Source organism: Papio anubis, chromosome 7 (assembly GCF_008728515.1).
Source record: "Papio anubis isolate 15944 chromosome 7, Panubis1.0, whole genome shotgun sequence".
Taxonomy (NCBI): domain Eukaryota; kingdom Metazoa; phylum Chordata; class Mammalia; order Primates; family Cercopithecidae; genus Papio; species Papio anubis.
Window position 1 is genome coordinate 55,971,108 of NC_044982.1, and position 20,188 is coordinate 55,991,295.

Below are 20,188 nucleotides of genomic sequence, written 5' to 3' on the forward strand. Positions count from 1 at the left end.
AAAGTGGTTGGGCGCAGTGGCTAACGCCTGTAATCTCAACACTATGGGAGGCTGAGGCAGGTGGATCGCCCGAGGTCAGGAGTTCCAGACCAGCCTGGCCAACATGGCAAAACCCCATCTCTACTAAAAATTCAAAAATTAGCCAGACATGGTGGCATGTGCCTGTAATCCCAGCTACTTAGGGGGCTGAGGCAGGGAGAACTGCTTGAACCCAGGAGGCGGAGGTTGCAGTTAGCCAAGATCAAGGCACTGCGCTCCAGCCTAGGCGACAGAGCAAAACTCTGTCTCAAAAATAAATAAATAAATAAATAAATAAATAAGGGAAAAAGTAATGAAGCAAGATATTATTAGAGTTAGCCTAACCTATAGCCTATTGAGTTCATCCTTAACGTTTGGAAGTAGTGCTCTTCTTACTATAAATGTTGCTGTATGATAAAACCCCAATTTCCATGCTAGTAGGAAAAAGTAGTAGCACCAATAAATTGATGACAGTTTAGTAATATGATATTTAGTTTTCCATGCTAATAGAGTGATGATGTAGATAATTCAGTTGTTTATTGTTTGCTTTGGAATATACTCACATATTGATAGAGGTTTGTCACATTTGAAGGTATATTTAGTATGTTTATGGAATTTCTTAAGTTCAGGTCAACTGATAATGAGTCATTGACCTAAATATGTCAAATGACAAAGCAAATCTAGCTAGAGATTAAAAAATTGATTGAATGCCAAGATGATTAATAATCATGATACTGGAATGTTTTCTTGAATCAAATAAAATCAAATACCTGTTACAAAGTAACATTTTAAACTATATTTTTATCTTTACAGGGATTGTCATCAGACCCAAATTTCATGTTACAGTGGAATCCTTTTGTTGATGGTGCAAATACTGGCAAGTAAGTTGTTTTCTAATTTAATAACTATATTTTATTTGATTACATAAGAACAGTATGGGGCGTGTGATTTATTCTAATAAGTTTTAATTTACATTCTTGAAAAAGTTTTGCCTTTAATGAAGGTAAAGCTTTTGACTTTTACCAAAAAGCATCATATATTGATCATTAAGGTTTTTTATTTGTTTTTGTTTTTAGTCAGAATATATTATGTAATGATGATATACTGAAAGGTGAGTCACATAATGTCATGGGAAAAAAATACTGTAACAGAGTTAAAAAGCCCCAGTTTCATCTCTCCAGTATAGTTACCTCAACAATTAAGTGAGCGGGCTGGCCTTCATGAGTTGTTCCTAACCTCTCTGTGCACTGCAGTTACCTACAGAGCTCTTTAGAAATGCAGATTCCTAGGTTCCCATATTAGGCCTATACGTTTGGGGTTAACAAACTATGGCAGCCCACAAACTAAGAATAGTAATTACATTTTTAATGGTTGAAGAGAAAGCAAAAGAATAATAATATTTTATTACACATGGAAATTACATGAAATTCAAACTTCAGTGTCCATAAATAAGTTTGTTAGAATATAACTATGCTCATTAGTTTATGTATCATACATGGCTGCTTTCACACTGTAACAGCAGAATTCCATAGTTACAACCACTCTATGTCTCGCAAAACCTGCAATATTTACTTTCTGACCCTTCATAGAAAAAGTTTGCCAACCTCTGGAATAGATACAGTCTTTGGGACTGGATCTAAGAATCCTGAAAGCCACATGGTTGATTTCAATGACTGTGGATAACTGTGTGGGACCAGTGGACTAGATAAGTGCTTCTCAAACTTCTTGACCTGGAGAACTTATTAAAAGGAAGATTCTGCCTTAGTAGGTCTGAAGGGTACATTTAGAAAAGTTCCCATATGATGCCAGTTCTGCTGGTTTGACGACCTACTTTGAGTAGCAAAAGGTTTGATGGTATACCCACTTGAATCTATGGGTCCCAACTCTAAAATTCTGAATCAATTTTTTAACCAAGAAGTTAATTTAGTTTTTATTACCTATGAAATATAGCAAAGCATAACCATAAAGTAAAATAAGACTTCGTGTCCACTTTTTAAAATCTTTATAGACATACTAATACAATTTGACAATATGAGTGAGGTCTTAGGCCTTCCTAAAGATTTTATACTCTGCATTGTGATCTGTCTTTTATATCCTCTGTATAGGAATTGATTTTAATACATATTTAATAGTATCTATGTTTTCGGTTATGGTCATTTATCATCATCTAAATTGCATTTCTTCTTTGTATTAGATCAACCTCAAAACGTGCAGTACCACCTCCCCTACCTCCTAAGGTGAGCTACTTAATGATTTTGAACACTAAATCCTTATTTAAATAATAAATTTTTTAAAAAATTTTGAGTTTTTTTAGAATTTTCTTAAATGTATTTTAGATGAATACAGTTTTCTTCAAAAAGAGTGTATGATGGTGTAAAATATATAGTAAAGAAGATTTCATGAGGAATACAGTATTTGTAATAGCTATTTTTAAAAGGCAGTCAGGCGTGGTGGCTTACCCATATAATCCCAGCATTTTGGGAGGCTGAGACAAGTGGATCACTTCAGATCAGGAGTTCGAGACCAGCCTGGCCAACATGGTGAAACCCTGTCTCTACTAAAAATACAGAAATTAGCTGGGCATGGTGGCACGTGCCTGTAATCCCAGCTACTCAGGAAGCTGAGGCATGAGAATCCCTTGAACCCAGGAGGTGGAGGTTACAGTGAGCTGAGATTGCGCCACTGCACTCCAGCCTGGGCGACAGAACGAGACTCCATCTCAGTAAAAAAAGAAAAAAAGAAAGAAAGAAAAAGACAAACATAGATTATTGCTTATTGAAGAAAATACTTGACTACATGGAGGGGAAACGAGTTCATTTATCATTCTATGACTACAATTTGACGTGTTAGTGGAGTCATTTTTCTTGATTGTTTCTAGTTTTGTGGATTTTTATATAATTAGTTATAAAAATTTTATGAGTTTTGAGTTAGGGCTGATTAAAAATCACACGGCAAGTCGATAATTGTGTTGGGGCAGTAACTCACCTCTTACTTTGCTCACTTAGCCCAGTGAATTGAACTGTATAGAAGAAAGAAAAACGGTGCATTTCCCTTTCCCTAAAAACTCTGATGTGTAATGATAACTATTAAAGTACTTTTTTGTCTTTGTACCACTAGCCAAGGATAAGCAGTTACCCTGAAGACAACTTCCTGGATGAAGAAAAAACATCAACCATAAAACATTGTCCTGATTCAGAGAACAGAGCTCCCCAAATTCTCAGAAGACAGAGTAGCCCAAGTTGTGGGCCTGTGGCAGAGACTTCCTCTATTGGTATGGCTAGCAGTATCAGCAGCCATGGAGTACATATGGCTAGATATTGTTATCTGGGTGAATAAATCAAAGTGAAAACTGAAATGAGAGTCATTTGTTCCTATTTCAAAAAATAACTTTTTTGTTTAGTCAATCCTATTACAGCTTAAAGCTTTGTAAAGGCTCTTTAATTCCGCATGGATGGGCTATAAATAGATTCAGTTCACTTCAATCCTAATTGGAATCCTTACTAAATGTTTATTATAGGATATAGAAGGGTGAATGCATGTTTCTGCCCTCCAGAACTTCAGGGTCTATAGCAGAAGGTATACCCACAGAAACATAACATTAGGAAAGACAGCTTATATAAGTGTCTTCTGAAATAATTACCTGGATGTAACAGAAGACCAGAGATTTCTGAGGGAGATAAAGATGGGAAATAAAGAAAGTAAGCTCTTGCAGGAATTTTTTTTTTTTTCCTATAGAGACGGGGTTTCGCCATGTTGCCCAGGCTGAGATCTCGAACCCCTGAGCTCAAGTGATCCGCCTGCCCCGGCCTCCCAAAGTGCTGGGATTACAGGCATGAGTGACCGCACCTGGTCCTTCCTGCAGGATGTTAAAGGGCTTGATGAGCCTTCAGTAGGTAGATCAAATGCACTGAAGCTGGGAAATCTGAATTATGCAGTCTATTATAATAGTTTTAAAGGGTATATACTGGAAGATACAACTCAAAAGGTGGATTGAAGTTCAATTATGAAAAGCCTTGCATATCAGTGCCAGTAGGTCAGATTTTTTTTCTTCATGATACGGAAAAACATGGATGAAGACCACTGCTAAAGATGCAATGCTGCCTCTATAGAATCTAAAGAAAGGCATCAAAGATAAATTAACTTACCTGAGAATAGAGAATATTCTCCGATAAAGCATCATCCAAGTGGGAGACAAATAGTGGGAGAAAGGGGAAGTAATTTTTCAAAGAAAGTACTTATTTGTGTAGTCATTCAACTTTTAACATGATTCTCTTTAGGAAATGGTGATGGTATTTCGAAACTGATGAGTGAAAATACAGAAGGATCAGCACAAGCACCACAGTTACCACGAAAAAAGGACAAACGAGACTTCCCTGTAGGTATAACAGGCATTTAGCAATTAGTTGTAAATAATACTATATTTATCATGCAAGGATCATGGTCTGTTTAATTCAGTAATTCAAGTAACCAAAGTTCTAAATGTCTCAAGTTTTTCTTTAAGACTTAGGAGGTCTTACACTATTAAATTTTATTCTTCCCATAGAAACCAGCCATCAATGGCCTTCCACCCACCCCAAAAGTTCTGGTAAGGAATATTTTTATGTGAACTATTTGCCATTTTTTCTCTCTTTAGAAGCAGCAGTATATTGGCTATCAATATACTTGAGCCTTTGAAAGTTAAGATATCATAAAATACAAAGATATTGGATGCATTTGGATATCTTATAAATCATATCATGCATTCTAATTTGAGTGCATGAATTTGAATTGGCAGTGTTTCACTTTTTGTGAATACTGGCAGTTGAGTCATCAGATTAGCCTACACAGGCCTATTTAATTTTAATGTGATGATATTAATAGTACTGTGTCCTCTTCTTGATGTGGATTAAATATCTTTTTACCTCTAAAGTGATTTTCACATTGGACTATATACAATGAAAAGGAAGCAGGGAAACTTACATTAATGCTTTCTTCCTGGCCAGTCAGGGGAAGTTATCTGTGAATGGGAACCCCATGATCCCATGAATAGGATGGGAACCAATCATGTGAATGGGATGCTTTATACGTTGTCCTTTTTTATTCAGTGAAGGTCTAATGTATAATATAAATATCGACCTTTTTGTCCCTTATGACTATTAAAGAGTTATGCTGCAATTGTAATCACTATAATGTTACTGAATAAAATTATCCATTGTGTCACATTAATAATTGTCAGTCCTAAAAAATAGTATTAACTTAAAATTCCTAGACTATATCATTCATGTATGTAGATCTTTTGGTAAATTTGATATTTTTGCCATAAAATAGTGGATTACAAAAGGAAAGAATATGAGACTCTCTTGGTAGTAGGGGTTTAATGATGTCAAAATATTAATTTTGTTTTGGAATGAAACAACAAGCATAGGCAAATAAGAGTAAATTTGGTATTTCAGTGATGTTAGCTATTTTCCAAGAATATATGAAATTTTCTAATCAAGTAAGTCAACATTTCTTTCTTTATAAATCAGATGGGAGCATGCTTTTCAAAAGTTTTTGATGGCTGTCCTTTGAAAATTAATTGTGCAACATCCTGGATACATCCTGATACAAAAGGTAAAATGTTTGAATTTTATATACATCTCCAATAAAATATTTATTATGGGAAAGATCTTTATGATCAGTGACTCGAAGTTGTTTATTTTAAAAATACGACTTTAGAGACCTAATGGTATAGGAACCTGCAGCAACCTAAATAGGTTGATATGGTTTTGGTTTAAAGGCATTAAAATTTAGGAGTGTATAGGAACTATCCTTAGTCAAAGGACTAAAGAGAAATCACAACTGATTACATCCTTAATTTAGAATTTTCTTTTACTATAAAAGGACATTATTGGGACAATTTATAATCTCAATTAGTAAGGATTATAGATTAGATAACATTGTTTATTGTTTAAGTATTAATGTCATGTGGTTATATGACTTTTTTCCCTTAATGTACACAAATAGTTCAAAGTAAAGAGGCATCATGCTCGTAAGTTATCTTAAACAGCTCAGAAAACAAACATTTACATAAGGAGAAAGAAGGATCAAGCAGAAGTAGTAAATGTTCAACATTTGTGGAATTTGTGTTACAGGTATTTAGGAATTATTTGTACTATTACAACTTTTCTGTAAGTCTGAAATGATATTAAAATAACTTTGAAAATTTAGACTATGTTTCTGAAGTAAGGAAACATTTTTAGAGGCAAAAATTTGGAATCAAATAGATCTGGGTTTGGATTCCCACTCTGTCATTACCATGTGACTTTGAAAACAAACATAACACCTCTGCTTTTCGGTGTGATGGTTTGAAACACGAATCACTCCCCGTATTTACTTTGTTGGAAGGAATGAACAAGCCTACCCCAGTGTCTGGCAATTAGCTATTAGGCAGTAGAGGATTTCAGGAAATGTATGTTTCTACTTAAACACAATAGTAAAAACAGGTTATAATGATTGGCTTTACATGCCACTATTAAAAAGTATGACAGGGGGAATATATATATATATAAAATAATTTTTATTAGAGACAGGGTCTTGTTCTGTTGCCCAGGCTGGAGAGCAGCAGTGCGGTCATAGTTCACTGCAGCTCAAACTCCTGAGCTTGGGCAATGCTCCTGCCTCAGCCTCCCAAATAGCTGCGACCACAGGTGTATACCACCTCTCCCAACTGATTTTTTATTTTATTTATTTATTTATTTATTTTTGTAGAGACAACGTCTCACTATGTTGCCCAGGCTGGGCTGGGCTCAAGCAATCCTCCTGCCTTGGCCCCCCAAAGTGCTGGGATTACAGGCCTGTGCCTAGCCTGAAAAAAATATTTTCATTAAGGAATTTGTTGTTGTTCATAACCTTTTAATTGATATGATTTCAAACATACAGAAAAATTATAAAAATAGCATAAGAAACTCCTGTATATTCAATCATCAGGCAAAAATCATCAAATTTTGCCCCATTTGTTTTGCCACTTTCTGTCTGTATATACTTTTTTTTTAATACTTGAGAATAAGTTGGAAATATGTTCCTCTCTTCTTTATACTTCAATGTGTACTTCCTAGGATCAAGAATCATATAACTGCAGTACAATTATAAATATCAGGAAATTTATCATTGATACACTACTGCTTTCTAATCCAAAGTCCATAGTTGGATTTTATTAATTGTCCCAATAATATTTTTTATAGTCTCCATCCTGTTTGTATTTTTCCAGTCTAACATCCAATTCAAGATCATATGTTGCGTTTAGCTTCCATAGCTCTTTAGTCTCTTTTAGTGTAAAACAGTTCCTCAACTTCTGATCTCAACATTTTTGAGGCCACTTATTTTGTAGAATGTCCCTTAATTGGGGTTTGTATAATGAGTCCTCATGCTTGAATCAGGTTATGCATTTGTTATGGGAATGACACAGAAATGTTACTGTGCATCTTCTCAGTACATCATATCAGGAGATACATGATACCAGCTTGTGCAAATACTAGTGATATTAATATTGATCTGTTGGTTAAGGCAGTGTTCATGTTCACTAGCCTTCTCCATTCTCAGGTTACTATTTTTTTCCTTTCTGATTTATAGGTAATTAATATGGAGATGCACTGAGATTTTGTTTATAAATACCTCTTGCTCATCAGACTTTCACTCACTCAGTTTAGCATCCATTGACAATCCGTTGATATCCATTGACAGTTCCTCTTCTTTCCCACTTATTCATTTGTTTGTTTCAGTTTAAACTTATGAATTCTTATTTTATTCTGTGAGATATGATCTATCTCTATTATTTATTTTCACACTTAAATTGTCCCAGAATTTTTGAGCAGTGGGAATGCCTGTGTTCTTTTGTTTGAAATGTCCTCATCATTTTTTAGCACTTCTTTACTTTCTGCCACAGCAAGATTTCTAGGCTCAGCATCTAATTTTATTGCCCCAGAATTGGAAACAGTCTTTCTCTAAGAAGCCCTGGTTCCTTTTAATGGAAAGTAATATTTAGAAACCAAGATCTGGATACTAGAGGTGCTCATTGTTTCTGGTGTGTCGTGATTTATAATTTAATTTTTTGTTTCCTTGGTCAAAATATTTGAGGTGTCTTGCAAAAATGTGTAACTATAATTTAAAAATCTTAAAATACAAAAATTATGTTGAAAGGCAGGGTTATATAGTAAGATAAAATCAGAGTGAGTTAGTCTAACATAGAATGTATCTGCTTTTAAAAAATAAGAAAAGAGTTGGGGAAAGAGGTAAAGAAGGTGATACAAATTTAAGAAAGTAATTTTATTTTGGATGGATAGGTGACTAATTCTTAATGCCATTAAAATGCAAAGTCATTATTTTGGTGAATGATTTCAGAAGATGATAGTAAATTCTGGTAATTCATCTCAACTCTTTTAGATCAGTACATTATTTTTGGAACTGAAGATGGCATTTACACACTAAATCTCAATGAGCTACATGAAGCAACAATGGAACAGGTAATTAGACTTTTTAACTCAAGAAATTAAGCAAATTGAATAAAGTGTATTAATTTTAAATCAATCTGTGTAGGCCCTAATTTTAATTTTTATGATTTAAATATTTAAAGGGATAAAATTGTACTCTTTACATGTTCATGTTGAAAGATTTTTTTCCCTAAGGGTTTAGTAATTACCTAAAAGTTAGAAAATAGTTATTTTTATACCATTTCAGAATGTCGGAATTTGGAGCTTTTAGAGATTAAAATAATGACAATGAGAGAATCTTAATTATCTTCTTTTTCTTAGTTATTTCCACGGAAGTGTACTTGGCTGTACGTTATCAATAATACTTTAATGTCATTATCAGGTATGTATGTGATGATACACATACACATGCACATACACATACACATGGTTAAAAATAAACCATAGATAAGCAGAGAAATCTAATTTTAGTATATACCATTTTTAAATGTTATTTGTAATTCTGGATGACTATAATCTAATATAGTAACTCTGGGACTTGTGGATATTTGTTACCCACCTAGAATGGGAAGAAACTTTGGGAAAGGGTCCTGTCTTCAGTTAGGGCTGCACTTTCCAAACCCACCCAGCATCTAAATACCTGAAGGATATCACAGTGCTTATCACTAGAGGCTGTTCCCTTCCACTCAGCCTCCTCCACCATCACTATCACCACTCCTGGCCTCCTTTGGGAATTAACAGGAAAGAAGCAGAGGATCACACTATTTTCTTTCTCTGCGATCTTGAGCAAGTCACTCTCTCTCAGCCTCATTTATCTTAATTATGAAATGAGGATGATGAGGTAACAGTACAGCCTCATGAGGTTGTGAGAGTTAAATGAGATAATATTCAGAGTGCTTAGTAAACTGTATAGTCTTATACAGGTGTTTGCTGGTGAAATTCATGTTGTTCTGTACACCTGTTAACTGTCTTGGACTGATTCTTTAAGGTCTTCTGAACAAGGTTCCACCTAATTTTGTTCTTTCTTGGTTATTATTAGGGGTGAATGGGTAGGTAGGTGGTGTTTTAGGCTTTTTTTTTTTTTTTTAATTCTTACCTATGAAAAGAATATTTTCTTATATTTTAGATTTAAATGACTACCAAGAAGTTTGCTGATTGCTTTCATTTTGGTAGTAGAGTACAAAATAGTTAATTATTATTTCTCTGTAGTAGAGATTTTTTAAGTGTCTGTGTATTTGAGATAATGACACTGTTTATGGAGAGCATATTATTTAGTTGTGTGTTAAATGGCTTCTAAAAAGCTGGGGTCCTCAAAAGAATATTTAATATCTTTTAATTATGCTTCCCCCGAACCTTTTTTACTTTTGTTTGGTAAAATATTAATATGTTAATATTTTATATTACTATTATGAAACTAAAGCCAATTCTGTTTGAGTTAACAGTTATGAATTTTATACATATAAACTTACTTTTCTCTAACTCTCTTACTGCTTTTATCCCTACTCATACTTGTCTTTGGAAATAAGCTTAAAAATTACACAGGGTACATCTTAGGTAGCAATGCTCAATAGGAGGCATGTACATGTGTGTTTAGCTGCCTGGCTAGCTGGGTAGCAAACTATGTAGATTGGGGAAATGGAGAAAGGAAGGGTGTTTAATGTTGAGGCAGAATATTTCTGTTCTGAGAAAATACAGATAATTTTGTTGAGGATAAAACTGTGTATGTGTGTGTATATATGTATTCTAATAATAAAAAGATAAATATTGTTTTGTATTGTTATACCATATATAACGAAAAATCAGAAGATGTTTACCATATCCATCTCTCTTAATACAGCCATATTTTTTATTATATGGAATTGTAGCCCTGTTATCCTTGTATCATGGCTTATAATATTGATTGGTTTTACTTAAGTATTTCAATCTGTTATATTTAAGACTTCATTCACAATGATTTTTAATCCAGGGTAATTTGCTAAGTTCTTGACAAATAGGTCTGTCCCAGAGAAATAATGATAATATAGCTTTATAGAATTTTCCATATTGTATTAAAATAATCACATGTACATCATTATAACTCAATCCATAACATAAGATTTTGTACAACAGTTTCTTTTTATGTGCTGGCATCATTAAGATTTAGTCTGCCCAGATCACCTATTAGTATCTCATTTATATATTATGAATTAAGATTATTAATTTAAAAAACATTTTATCATCTTTCAAAATAGTATTAACTGAGGGTTTTTTTGTATGTGTTTTTCTATTTTGCTTGGCTTTTTGAACATTACTGGACTCCTCATTTTAGAAGGTAATTATGTTTTCTTTTTCTCAAAAATTGTATTTCTTTGCTGTAAATGATCCTTAAAAAGGTAACATGTTTTTCTTTTATAGGAAAAACCTTTCAGCTCTACTCTCACAATCTTATAGCTTTGTTTGAACATGCCAAAAAACCAGGATTAGCTGCCCATATTCAAACTCACAGGTTTCCAGACCGCATACTACCAAGGTATAAAGTATCATTTTGATTCTACTGAATGAGGGGAATTAGTGTTTATTTTAAAAATAGCCGGTATTTCTTGCCCAGTAAAAAACTTCGTCTTAATTTTCAAAAGTAGTTTACACTAAAGTGTATTATATCTGGAAAAGCTGAATGTTTTCTGAACTCGACCATGAGAATCAACTGTGGAAGTTTTATAATACAGACTATCAGGCCCTTCCTCAGTCCTATAAGGTCAGATAGTGTGGAGTTAGGATCCAAGACAGTTTTTTAAGCTCCTTTCTGTCTGATTCTGATGCAACTGATTTACAAATCACTTTATTGTAACCACTACTGTAGAATACATTTATATTGTCTTATGTTTTCAGAAAATTCGCTTTAACAACAAAGATTCCTGATACAAAAGGCTGCCACAAATGTTGCATTGGTGAGTAAATGGTATTTCTCAAACTGAATGGTTAGAACTTTTAAGATCTTTAAAATTATCTGAAGAGTCTTATGGAAACAAATAGGAAGGGAGGGTAGGTTTTTAAAATTTGTTTTTAATAAGAAGTTAAGCTGCCATTGAAGTACAAGAATATAGACAGACATGGCATAGAAATGCTTAGAGATAAAAACCGTAGTGTTTTCTCAGAGCATAGTGTTCCTAGAGTTTTGTAACCATAGTTTCTGAGACTGTTTCTTTGCTAATATTCTAACTTTCATTTATTTAATATTTGCCATCTACCAGTTACTACCCATGTTTTATGAACATGTTTACAGGAGTTGAGCCAACTATGCAGTTAGAAGGAACAGTTCACACAAAAACAGCCTCACTTATGATACCAATTGCAAATTGGGGGATTCCCAAAACTACCCCCAGAATAAAAAAATTCACTAGAAGGTATCACAGAACTGGAAGCAGTTATACTCATAGTTACGATTACAATTTAGAACAGGGAAAGAATACAGATTAAAATCAGCCAAGGGAAGAAGTACATAAGGCAGAGTCCAGTAGAAGTACCAAACATGGAGCTTCTGTTGTCCTCTCCCTGTGGTTAATGGATAACACTACTTTTCCAGCATTGGTATGTGACAGTACACACAACCATTGCCAACCACAAGCTTATTCGAACCTCAGTGTCCAGAGTTTTTACTGGGGCTTCATTACAAAGGCGTGATTGATTGACCACCTTGCTGATCTCAGTATGCAGCCCCACTAGAGGTCATCTGATGTTGCATGACCCAAAGCCCTCACCCAAAATCACATTTTTGGTATTTCTGGCATGACCAGCCCTCACATTAAGACTATCCAGTGTGGCCAGTCCCCACCCGAAATCATTATTGTTATATTATCCAGTGACCAGAGTTCCCCAGACAAAGACAGTCCTGTCAAGCCTGACATTCCAAAGGCTTAGCAATTACCTCCCAGAAGCAGGACAGAGACCAGACCTCTTTTTGTGTGAGGTTAAATTCTTTACTACATAATTACCTCATTTAACCGTTAAACAACTCCATAATACTAATTATGTCACTAGTAAGTAACAGAACGTAGGAATCAGATTCAGGTTCAATGACTTCAGATCTTGAGTTCCTAACTTCCTATTTATTCTTTTGTTTGATCAATGAACTTGCACATTGATCTTTGTGCCACATAATAGTTTCACAGCATAGTCCATACTGTAAAACAAAAATGTTTAACCACAAATGTGCTATAAATATAAGCACATTGTATGATTATTTTTCTGGGGAGAATCATGTCAATATCTATTATCAGATTCCCAAGATCTGTGATGCACAAAAGGCCTAGAAGCTTACAATCTAAGATATAAACTCATAAATAATACTTTAGAGTTTAATGCAAATAACTATTCTTATAATAAATGATTATGATTATTAATGGAAATCAAATTTGGGAGAAGGAAAGAGCAATATGAATTTTTATAGATTTGAGTCAAGGATGTTATATCAAGATGAATTAATACATACAAGATGAATTATTTTCATCTTAAGTAGACATCTGTACCCTACTATACCAAAACGAGGTGCTTTTCAGTTGCCTCCTAGACCTTGTCAGAACTCATTCTTGTAAATTTTCTTAGTAAATTCAATTTGAATTTACTAAGAAACAGCTTTTTGGGGAGGCCAAGGTGGGAGGATTGGTTGAGCCCAGGAGTTCAAGACCAGCCTGGGCAACATAGTGAGACCCCATCTCTTAAAAAAAAATTGAAAAATTAGCTGGGCATGGTCGCATACACCTATAGTCTCTGCTACTCAGGAAGCTGATGTAGGAGGATTGGTTGAGCCTGGGAGGATGAGGTTGCAGTTAGCCGTTATTGTGCCACTGCATTCTAGCCTGGGTGACAGAGCAAGACCCTGTCTCTTTAAAAAGAAAAAGAAAGAAGGAGGACGGGAAGGAGTGAGGAAGGGAAAAAAACAGCTTTTTAGGTTGCATATTAGGTTGTTATTGTGCTTGTAAAAAGTTCTTATGTTTAAGAACCTAGTATATGAAAGTTGTTTAGAAGTAAACGTATATAATTTAAAATCTAGATAAGAAAGTAAAACGGAAAAGGCGATGAAGCCAAAAGAAAAGACACAATCTTTTTTTATTTTCCACCCACTCTTGTCATCCTAGTTAACAGATACAGTAAAAGTATTCAGTATTTTGAGTGTGTCTGGGTTTTTTGTTTATTTCTTTCCAGTCAGAAACCCTTACACGGGACATAAATACCTCTGTGGAGCTTTACAGTCTGGAATTGTTTTACTTCAGTGGTATGAGCCAATGCAGAAATTCATGTTGATAAAGGTATATATTATTTTGTTCACATTTTTCTCCTTTAGAAAACACTAGCGTATAACTGAAGCTAAAATTAAAAGATCCCAATACTACTATCTAGGGTCAGAACATTTATAGTTATTTGTAGTTGTTTATTTGATTTAGGGCTTTTTGTGTTCTTAGGATTTAATCTTTAACTGATATTAATAACTTCCAGAACCATCAGTCATAAAGATTAATATGGCCAATTCTCTAAGACACATTTTTATAGACCATTTATCCTTCTTATCATCTTAGAGGTAATCCTTTTTAGAACTAGATAAATGAAGAAGATGGGAGTCTTTCTGTTGAGTTTATTCAACAATGGTATGAATGGGGAGATTGTTTCTGAATTATGGCTCTATTGTTTATTTTTTTGCAGCACTTTGATTTTCCTTTGCCAAGTCCTTTGAATGTTTTTGAAATGCTGGTGATACCAGAACAGGAATACCCTATGGTCTGTGTAGCTATTAGCAAAGGCACTGAATCGAATCAGGTAGTTCAGTTTGAGACAATCAATTTGAACTCTGCATCTTCATGGTTTACAGAAATTGGTGCAGGTAAGTATTTTTTACCTTATGTTAGAATATTGATACTTTTGTGTATAAAAGAAGCAAAACACCAGTGTGGGCTCTTTTAAATATTCAAAACAGTTTCCCAAGTAAGCCCATAGAATCGTGTACATATATTTATGATCTCTATTTGCCAGAGGTAGTTTGATACAAATTATTTAGACAAAGGAAATTTTTAATGATTTCTGACAGTGAAAAGTCTTAGTTGTTACCAGTGAATCTTTGGACTTGCTAAGTAAATACATTTTCTAAGCAGTTCTTAAAATTTTATCAACTTCTCAAGCAAAGAGCTTCACTTATCTTGTTTTATCCTGTCTTCCCCCCTCACTTCTTAGAATCAGTGAGTGTGGCTTTCAGACTTGAATAGAAGCTTCTTAGGTGTTGCTTCTGAGCCTTTCCATTTAAATCAGACATATCTCAGTGAAAGATCTGAAAAAAAATGGGAAGTTTATTCCTAGACTGTAAAATTAGAACAAATCATTCAATAAATCATTTTTTAAATCTGCATAATATGTGAAGTGGGTGGGGAGGGGTCTCCATTTTGCTGGTTTCCTGTTTGTTGTGCTGGTGTATTTGGTCATTTATAATCCAGGTTTATTAGGCTATTTTTACATGTGCCAAGCAAGCTTTAGTTATGGCTGTTTCATTACTCACCACTGTTGTATTCTTTACCGCCTTTTGAAGAAGTCTCTTACATGTATTATAAGTTTGATGCTTAATGCTTCTTATTAAATAACCTTTGGCTTTTGATAATTTATAAGCTAAGTTACAAGACCTCATTATAATATAGAACCTACACTAAATTCACTTTCAAAATAAGAATCAGTGAGAACCAGCCGGGCGCGGTGGCTCAAGCCTGTAATCCCAGCACTTTGGGAGGCCGAGACGGGTGGATCACGAGGTCAGGAGATCGAGACCATCCTGGCTAACACGGTGAAACCCCGTCTCTACTAAAAAAAAAATACAAAAAACTAGCCGGGCAAAGTGGGGGGTGCCTGTAGTCCCAGCTACTCGGGAGGCTGAGGCAGGAGAATGGCGTGAACCCGGGAGACGGAGCTTGCAGTGAGCTGAGATCCAGCCACTGCACTCCAGTCTGGGCGACAGAGCGATACTCCGTCTCAAAAAAAAAAAAAAAAAAGAATCAGTGAGAACTAGTGATATCCTGGCAAATATCTAACAACAGGCTCTTGAGGTACAACCATTTATTAGAGTTGCCTATTTTTGTGGTACAAATACTCCACCCATGGCCAATTTCAAACAGCCAACCTGATGTCATTTGGCTCACCAAATTCCTGAAAATTTAACTCAGTACAAGCCAGCTCCAGCATGCACTGGTCTATAAACATATTCTTTATGGACCAGGTAACATTCTGCACCCTTCTACCTCTACCTGCACTCTGCCTTTTAAGTATGTTGATCAATGCTTTAGGTTGAGTTGGATGTATGCCCTGCTGTTATAGCTAACAGAAAGGTACAAATGTATTGCTTTATTATCATGAGCTATAAACTGCCCAAATAGAAATATTTCCCCAGGCTGGGCACAGTGGCTCACACCTATAATGCCAGCACTTTGGGAGGCCAAAGTGGGTGGATCACCTGAGGTCAGGAGTTCGAGACCAGCCTGACCAACATGGTAAAACCCCATCTCTACTAAAAATACAAAGTTAGCCGGGCGTGGTGGTGCGTATCTGTAATCCCAGCTACTTGGGAGGCTGAGGCAGGAGAATCGCATGAACCTGGAAGGCAGAGGTTGCAGTGAGCCGAGATCGCACCATTGCTGTCCAGCCTGGGCAACAAGAGCAAAACTCCATCTCAAAAAAAAGAAAAAGAAATATTTCCCTGTTCTTATTGCTCAAAGGAAAGGTTATGGGTCAATTTATTTAAAGACAAGTTTTGGCTGACAGCCCAACTTCTTTTTTTTGCTCATTAGCATGGTATAGAGCAGGTCATTTAATACAACTATGTAATGTATATTTGCGACCACTTTCTTCTGGATGATATATTAGAAGGTTACATTGTTCAAGGCAAGAGTTCAGTGAGACCTCTTTTTGAGTTTTGGGGTATGTTTGAGTTTGGGGGGGGGGTTTTGAGAGTTTTGTTGTTTGCTTTGTTTTTTAATGCCTGAGGCGTACTATTCTACCTACTTTTAACATTGTCTTGGCTAAAATTAAAGCAGACCCCCAACTACTGTCTACCTGGGATCAAGGCTCTTTAAAGACCCAAATTACTTCCTGAGGGAGGGACAGGACTCTGCCTGAGGGTAATCATTGAGGTCACCTTCAGGCAGAGGTGAGGCAACCTTTTTAGTCCAGCACTTTGTCCTCCTTAGGTTTCCCCATTTTTCTAAGTGATTTGTTAATCCAACTCCCAGCTGTGTTCATTGTTGAACAAAGAGGCTATGCCTTGAACTGGCAAGTTTTAACATTAAAATAAACTCCTATTCAAGACTCTTTCAGGCTCAGTCTGATTTATCATTGCTGTATCCTCATCTCTAAGGATGGTGCTTAGCTTATGGTCAGCACTCAGTAAATATTTGTTGAATGAATGCCTGAACATAGAGTAGCTAAGAAAAACTATTTTTGAAGTGTTACATGAGGGACAGTTTATCGATTCTGTAGATCTGAATTCTTCACCATGTATAAGCTTTAGAAGGGCCACAAACACCCCAAAATATTATATGAAATTCTGTGTTTATGTTTGAATGTGCAGTTTCCAAGGGAGACAATGCATAGGCTTCCCAAAGAGGTATAGTTAAGAAGGACTGCTCTAAATAATCTAAAATCTTTTCTTAGATTCATGTAGACCATTCAAACAATCTGAGTGCTTAAAATGCATTGTTTTATCAGAAATTTTTTTTAATGTTATTACATCTATCAGCAGATGTTAGAAGCAGCCCATTAAATATCAGCAAAATAATGAGAGTTGTATCCTGCAAAGATGTTCTTGATAATATTGTTCATCATGTTACTCAGTGTCCTCTATGTAAAAGACCTCCCAGCCACCTATAAACACATACCTATACCGGGAAAATTTCTCTGTTATTATAGATTCATTAATCCTGTGCCCTTTTGAATCACTGGCTTATTTTTAATTTAGGTTTGCTGTGATTCACCCAGCTGATCTTGTTTCTATCTCCCATTGGCTATATAAAGTGCAGAGCAAAACCTAGCCATTATATAGCATGCATCTTACTTTTCCTCCTCATATTTTACCTTTGCTTCGTTTTATTTTTGTAACTCACCTTTCTAGACCTAGCTGAAGTATTAATTAAAGGTAATATTGATGTTTTTTTCAGCTGAGTTAGCCATGCTTAGGACATATTTGTCTTAAATTGATTTACGTGCATTTTTTGAAAGATAACATCACAAAATATAAATTGTGTTAAATTTCAAAGATCAATTTTAAGTCACAGCAAAAGTCAGAATTTGTTTTTTCTAGGCTCTAGGTTTTAAAAGTATAATTGTAACCTTGTGTTTTACTCCCTAAGGCAGCCAGCAGTTAGATTCCATTCATGTAACACAGTTGGAAAGAGATACCGTTTTAGTGTGTTTAGACAGTAAGTACTATTTTTAATTTTATTTTGAGTATAGTACTTGATAAAGCAATTTTTTTATTCTGTTAAACCATAATTCAAGATTTTCACTGTTTTACTAAAAGTGTTACTTATGTGTAATTTGTAAAGGAAAAAAATCACCTCTTATGGCTAAATATTTGAGCACCAAGGTAGCCATTTTTAAAGAAGTGTACATTTTTAAAAATGAGAGTGTTAATATTCAATATATACTGTAAAAAAAAGAAAATAATAGCAGAATTGCCATTTACCAATGGAGGCACTCTTACAGTATTTTTTGCCATTTGGCATACTTGACTCAAGATAAATAGTTGAACGTTATTTAAGAATATTATTTGATATCCATGTAAAATCCACATATATCAAGGTGCATTTATTTTAGCAGATTTGCATGTCCAGTCTTGACTTGTTTTTTTTTTTTTTAAGAATTTGTAAAAATTGTAAATCTACAAGGAAAATTAAAATCAAGTAAGAAACTGGCCTCTGAGTTGAGTTTTGATTTTCGCATTGAATCTGTAGGTAAGTCTCCTTTTTTTCATAAAGCAGTTTGCAATACTTATAATTATTAAAATTCATTCTGTACTTAGTGTTGTCTAGACCAGCACTGTCTCAGAAATTTCTGTAAAGATAAAAATGTTCTACGCCTGTAATCGCAGCACTTTGGGAGGCCAAGGTGGTCGGATCACAAGGTCAGGAGCTCAAGACCAGCCTGGCCAACATGGAGAAACCCCGTCTCTACTAAAAATACTAAAATTAGCTGGGTGTGGTGGCGGGCGCCTGTAATCCCAACTACTTGGGAGGCCAAGGCAGGAGAATCACTTGAACCCAGGAGGCGGACATTGCAGTGAGCCGAGATCATGCCATTGCTCTCCAGTCTGGGCGACAAGAGCAAGACTCCATCTAAAAAAAAGATAGAAATGTTCTGTATCTGTGCTCTTAAATACAGTAGTGATTAAACACATATGGCTGTTAAGCACCTGAAACATGATTAGTGCTACATTTTCATTTTTTAGATTTTGATTCAAATTTTAATGTAAATAACAACATATGGCTGGTTGCTCTCATATTGCACAGTGCAGGTTCAGACCATCATAAATCTTTTATTGTTTCCTGAATATTTAAAACTTGTAATCACTTTTAAAATTTCTGTTCATTATTCCCTTTGCTGCATTAAGTGAATTATACTTCCCCCGATTCTTTCCCAATCAGGAAGGTATTTGTGTGATGTGATAACAGTGCCATAATTCTTTGCCATGTAAGATTCTGGGTGGTGGGTGTTGATATTACTGCTTTTGGGTCTATTTTTATGTAAATAGCTAGTTCTCACAGGACTTGTAAACTTTTATGCCATTTAATTTGCTTCCTTGTCAGTGAATGTTTTACTCTCTAATACTCATTGGTTTTATGATGAAAGTTATTACTGTTTATTATTGTTTGCATGCTCATTGATCATATGTCAGTATTTTCCCCAGAAGTGACAGAACTTGTGAAAAAAATCATGAGTGGAAACATTTTTAAACATTTCATGACATGAGTCTGCCATATATCAAAGGCACTAAAATGAAGTTGGCAATTTTTATTTGGGCCATAAACAATAACATGTACTTTATAATTACATACTTTTAAAAACACGATTTTCATTACTTAGAAAGTTTTTTATTTTTAAAAAGCATTTTAATATGTATTTCTCAATTGGAGTTTTACCTTATCGCAAAGTCAGTTTGTGCCTCTGTGTGAGATTTTACATGAAAAATAGTTTACTTATGATTGGGAAATTTAATTCATTAAAGCAAAAAACCTAAACTTTCTGTAAATGTCCAGACAAAAGGAATTTTGGAAATTAGTTTGTTCTTTTACTCCTTGTATTACATTTTTGTAGTATAAATTTTTTTGAGAGAGATTTTTGAGAGACATTCTGACATAGGAATCCTTAATTCCTCTTCACTTTGAAACACACTGATACCTCAACTTTTTCAGATGTGCCAGATTATCTTCGTAATTTTAATTGTTACACAAAAGTTTGTTCCTCCTAGGCTACCATCTTTTCTTGCCAGTAAACCTTGGAATAATTACAAGCATCTTCCTGGGAAAAAAAAATGCCTTTACAACACCTCTTAAAAATAAAATCAGTAACTGGGTTTTTTATTTGTCGCAGTTAGTGAAACACATGTGATTTGTCATTGTCAAATACTTTCATTTTTATTGAGATTAATTATGTTCCCAGAACATTCATACATTAACTTTTTACAAAAAGTCAATAGTCTAAAAAATAATTAATTTTCAATT

General features: G+C 34.7%; 1 protein-coding gene across 7 annotated transcripts in view; it reads left to right on the forward strand.

Annotated features, from left to right (window-relative positions):
* The window catches only part of MAP4K5 (mitogen-activated protein kinase kinase kinase kinase 5), a 107,023-nt gene that overhangs the window by 78,110 nt on the left and 8,725 nt on the right, over window positions 1-20,188 (forward strand). For 6 of the 7 annotated variants that reach the window (XM_021941197.2, XM_017961156.3, XM_003901777.5 and 3 more), the window contains 15 exons: window positions 832-899; window positions 2,213-2,255; window positions 3,136-3,289; window positions 4,296-4,393; window positions 4,562-4,603; window positions 5,526-5,610; window positions 8,419-8,498; window positions 8,787-8,847; window positions 10,774-10,776; window positions 10,860-10,974; window positions 11,334-11,392; window positions 13,647-13,750; window positions 14,142-14,319; window positions 17,819-17,887; window positions 18,329-18,421. In XM_021941197.2, coding sequence (XP_021796889.2) covers window positions 832-899; window positions 2,213-2,255; window positions 3,136-3,289; window positions 4,296-4,393; window positions 4,562-4,603; window positions 5,526-5,610; window positions 8,419-8,498; window positions 8,787-8,847; window positions 10,774-10,776; window positions 10,860-10,974; window positions 11,334-11,392; window positions 13,647-13,750; window positions 14,142-14,319; window positions 17,819-17,887; window positions 18,329-18,421 — 1,252 coding nt within the window. The remainder of the gene's footprint in view (window positions 1-831; window positions 900-2,212; window positions 2,256-3,135; window positions 3,290-4,295; window positions 4,394-4,561; window positions 4,604-5,525; window positions 5,611-8,418; window positions 8,499-8,786; window positions 8,848-10,773; window positions 10,777-10,859; window positions 10,975-11,333; window positions 11,393-13,646; window positions 13,751-14,141; window positions 14,320-17,818; window positions 17,888-18,328; window positions 18,422-20,188) is intronic. The other variant, XM_009211515.4, reaches the window with a different exon arrangement.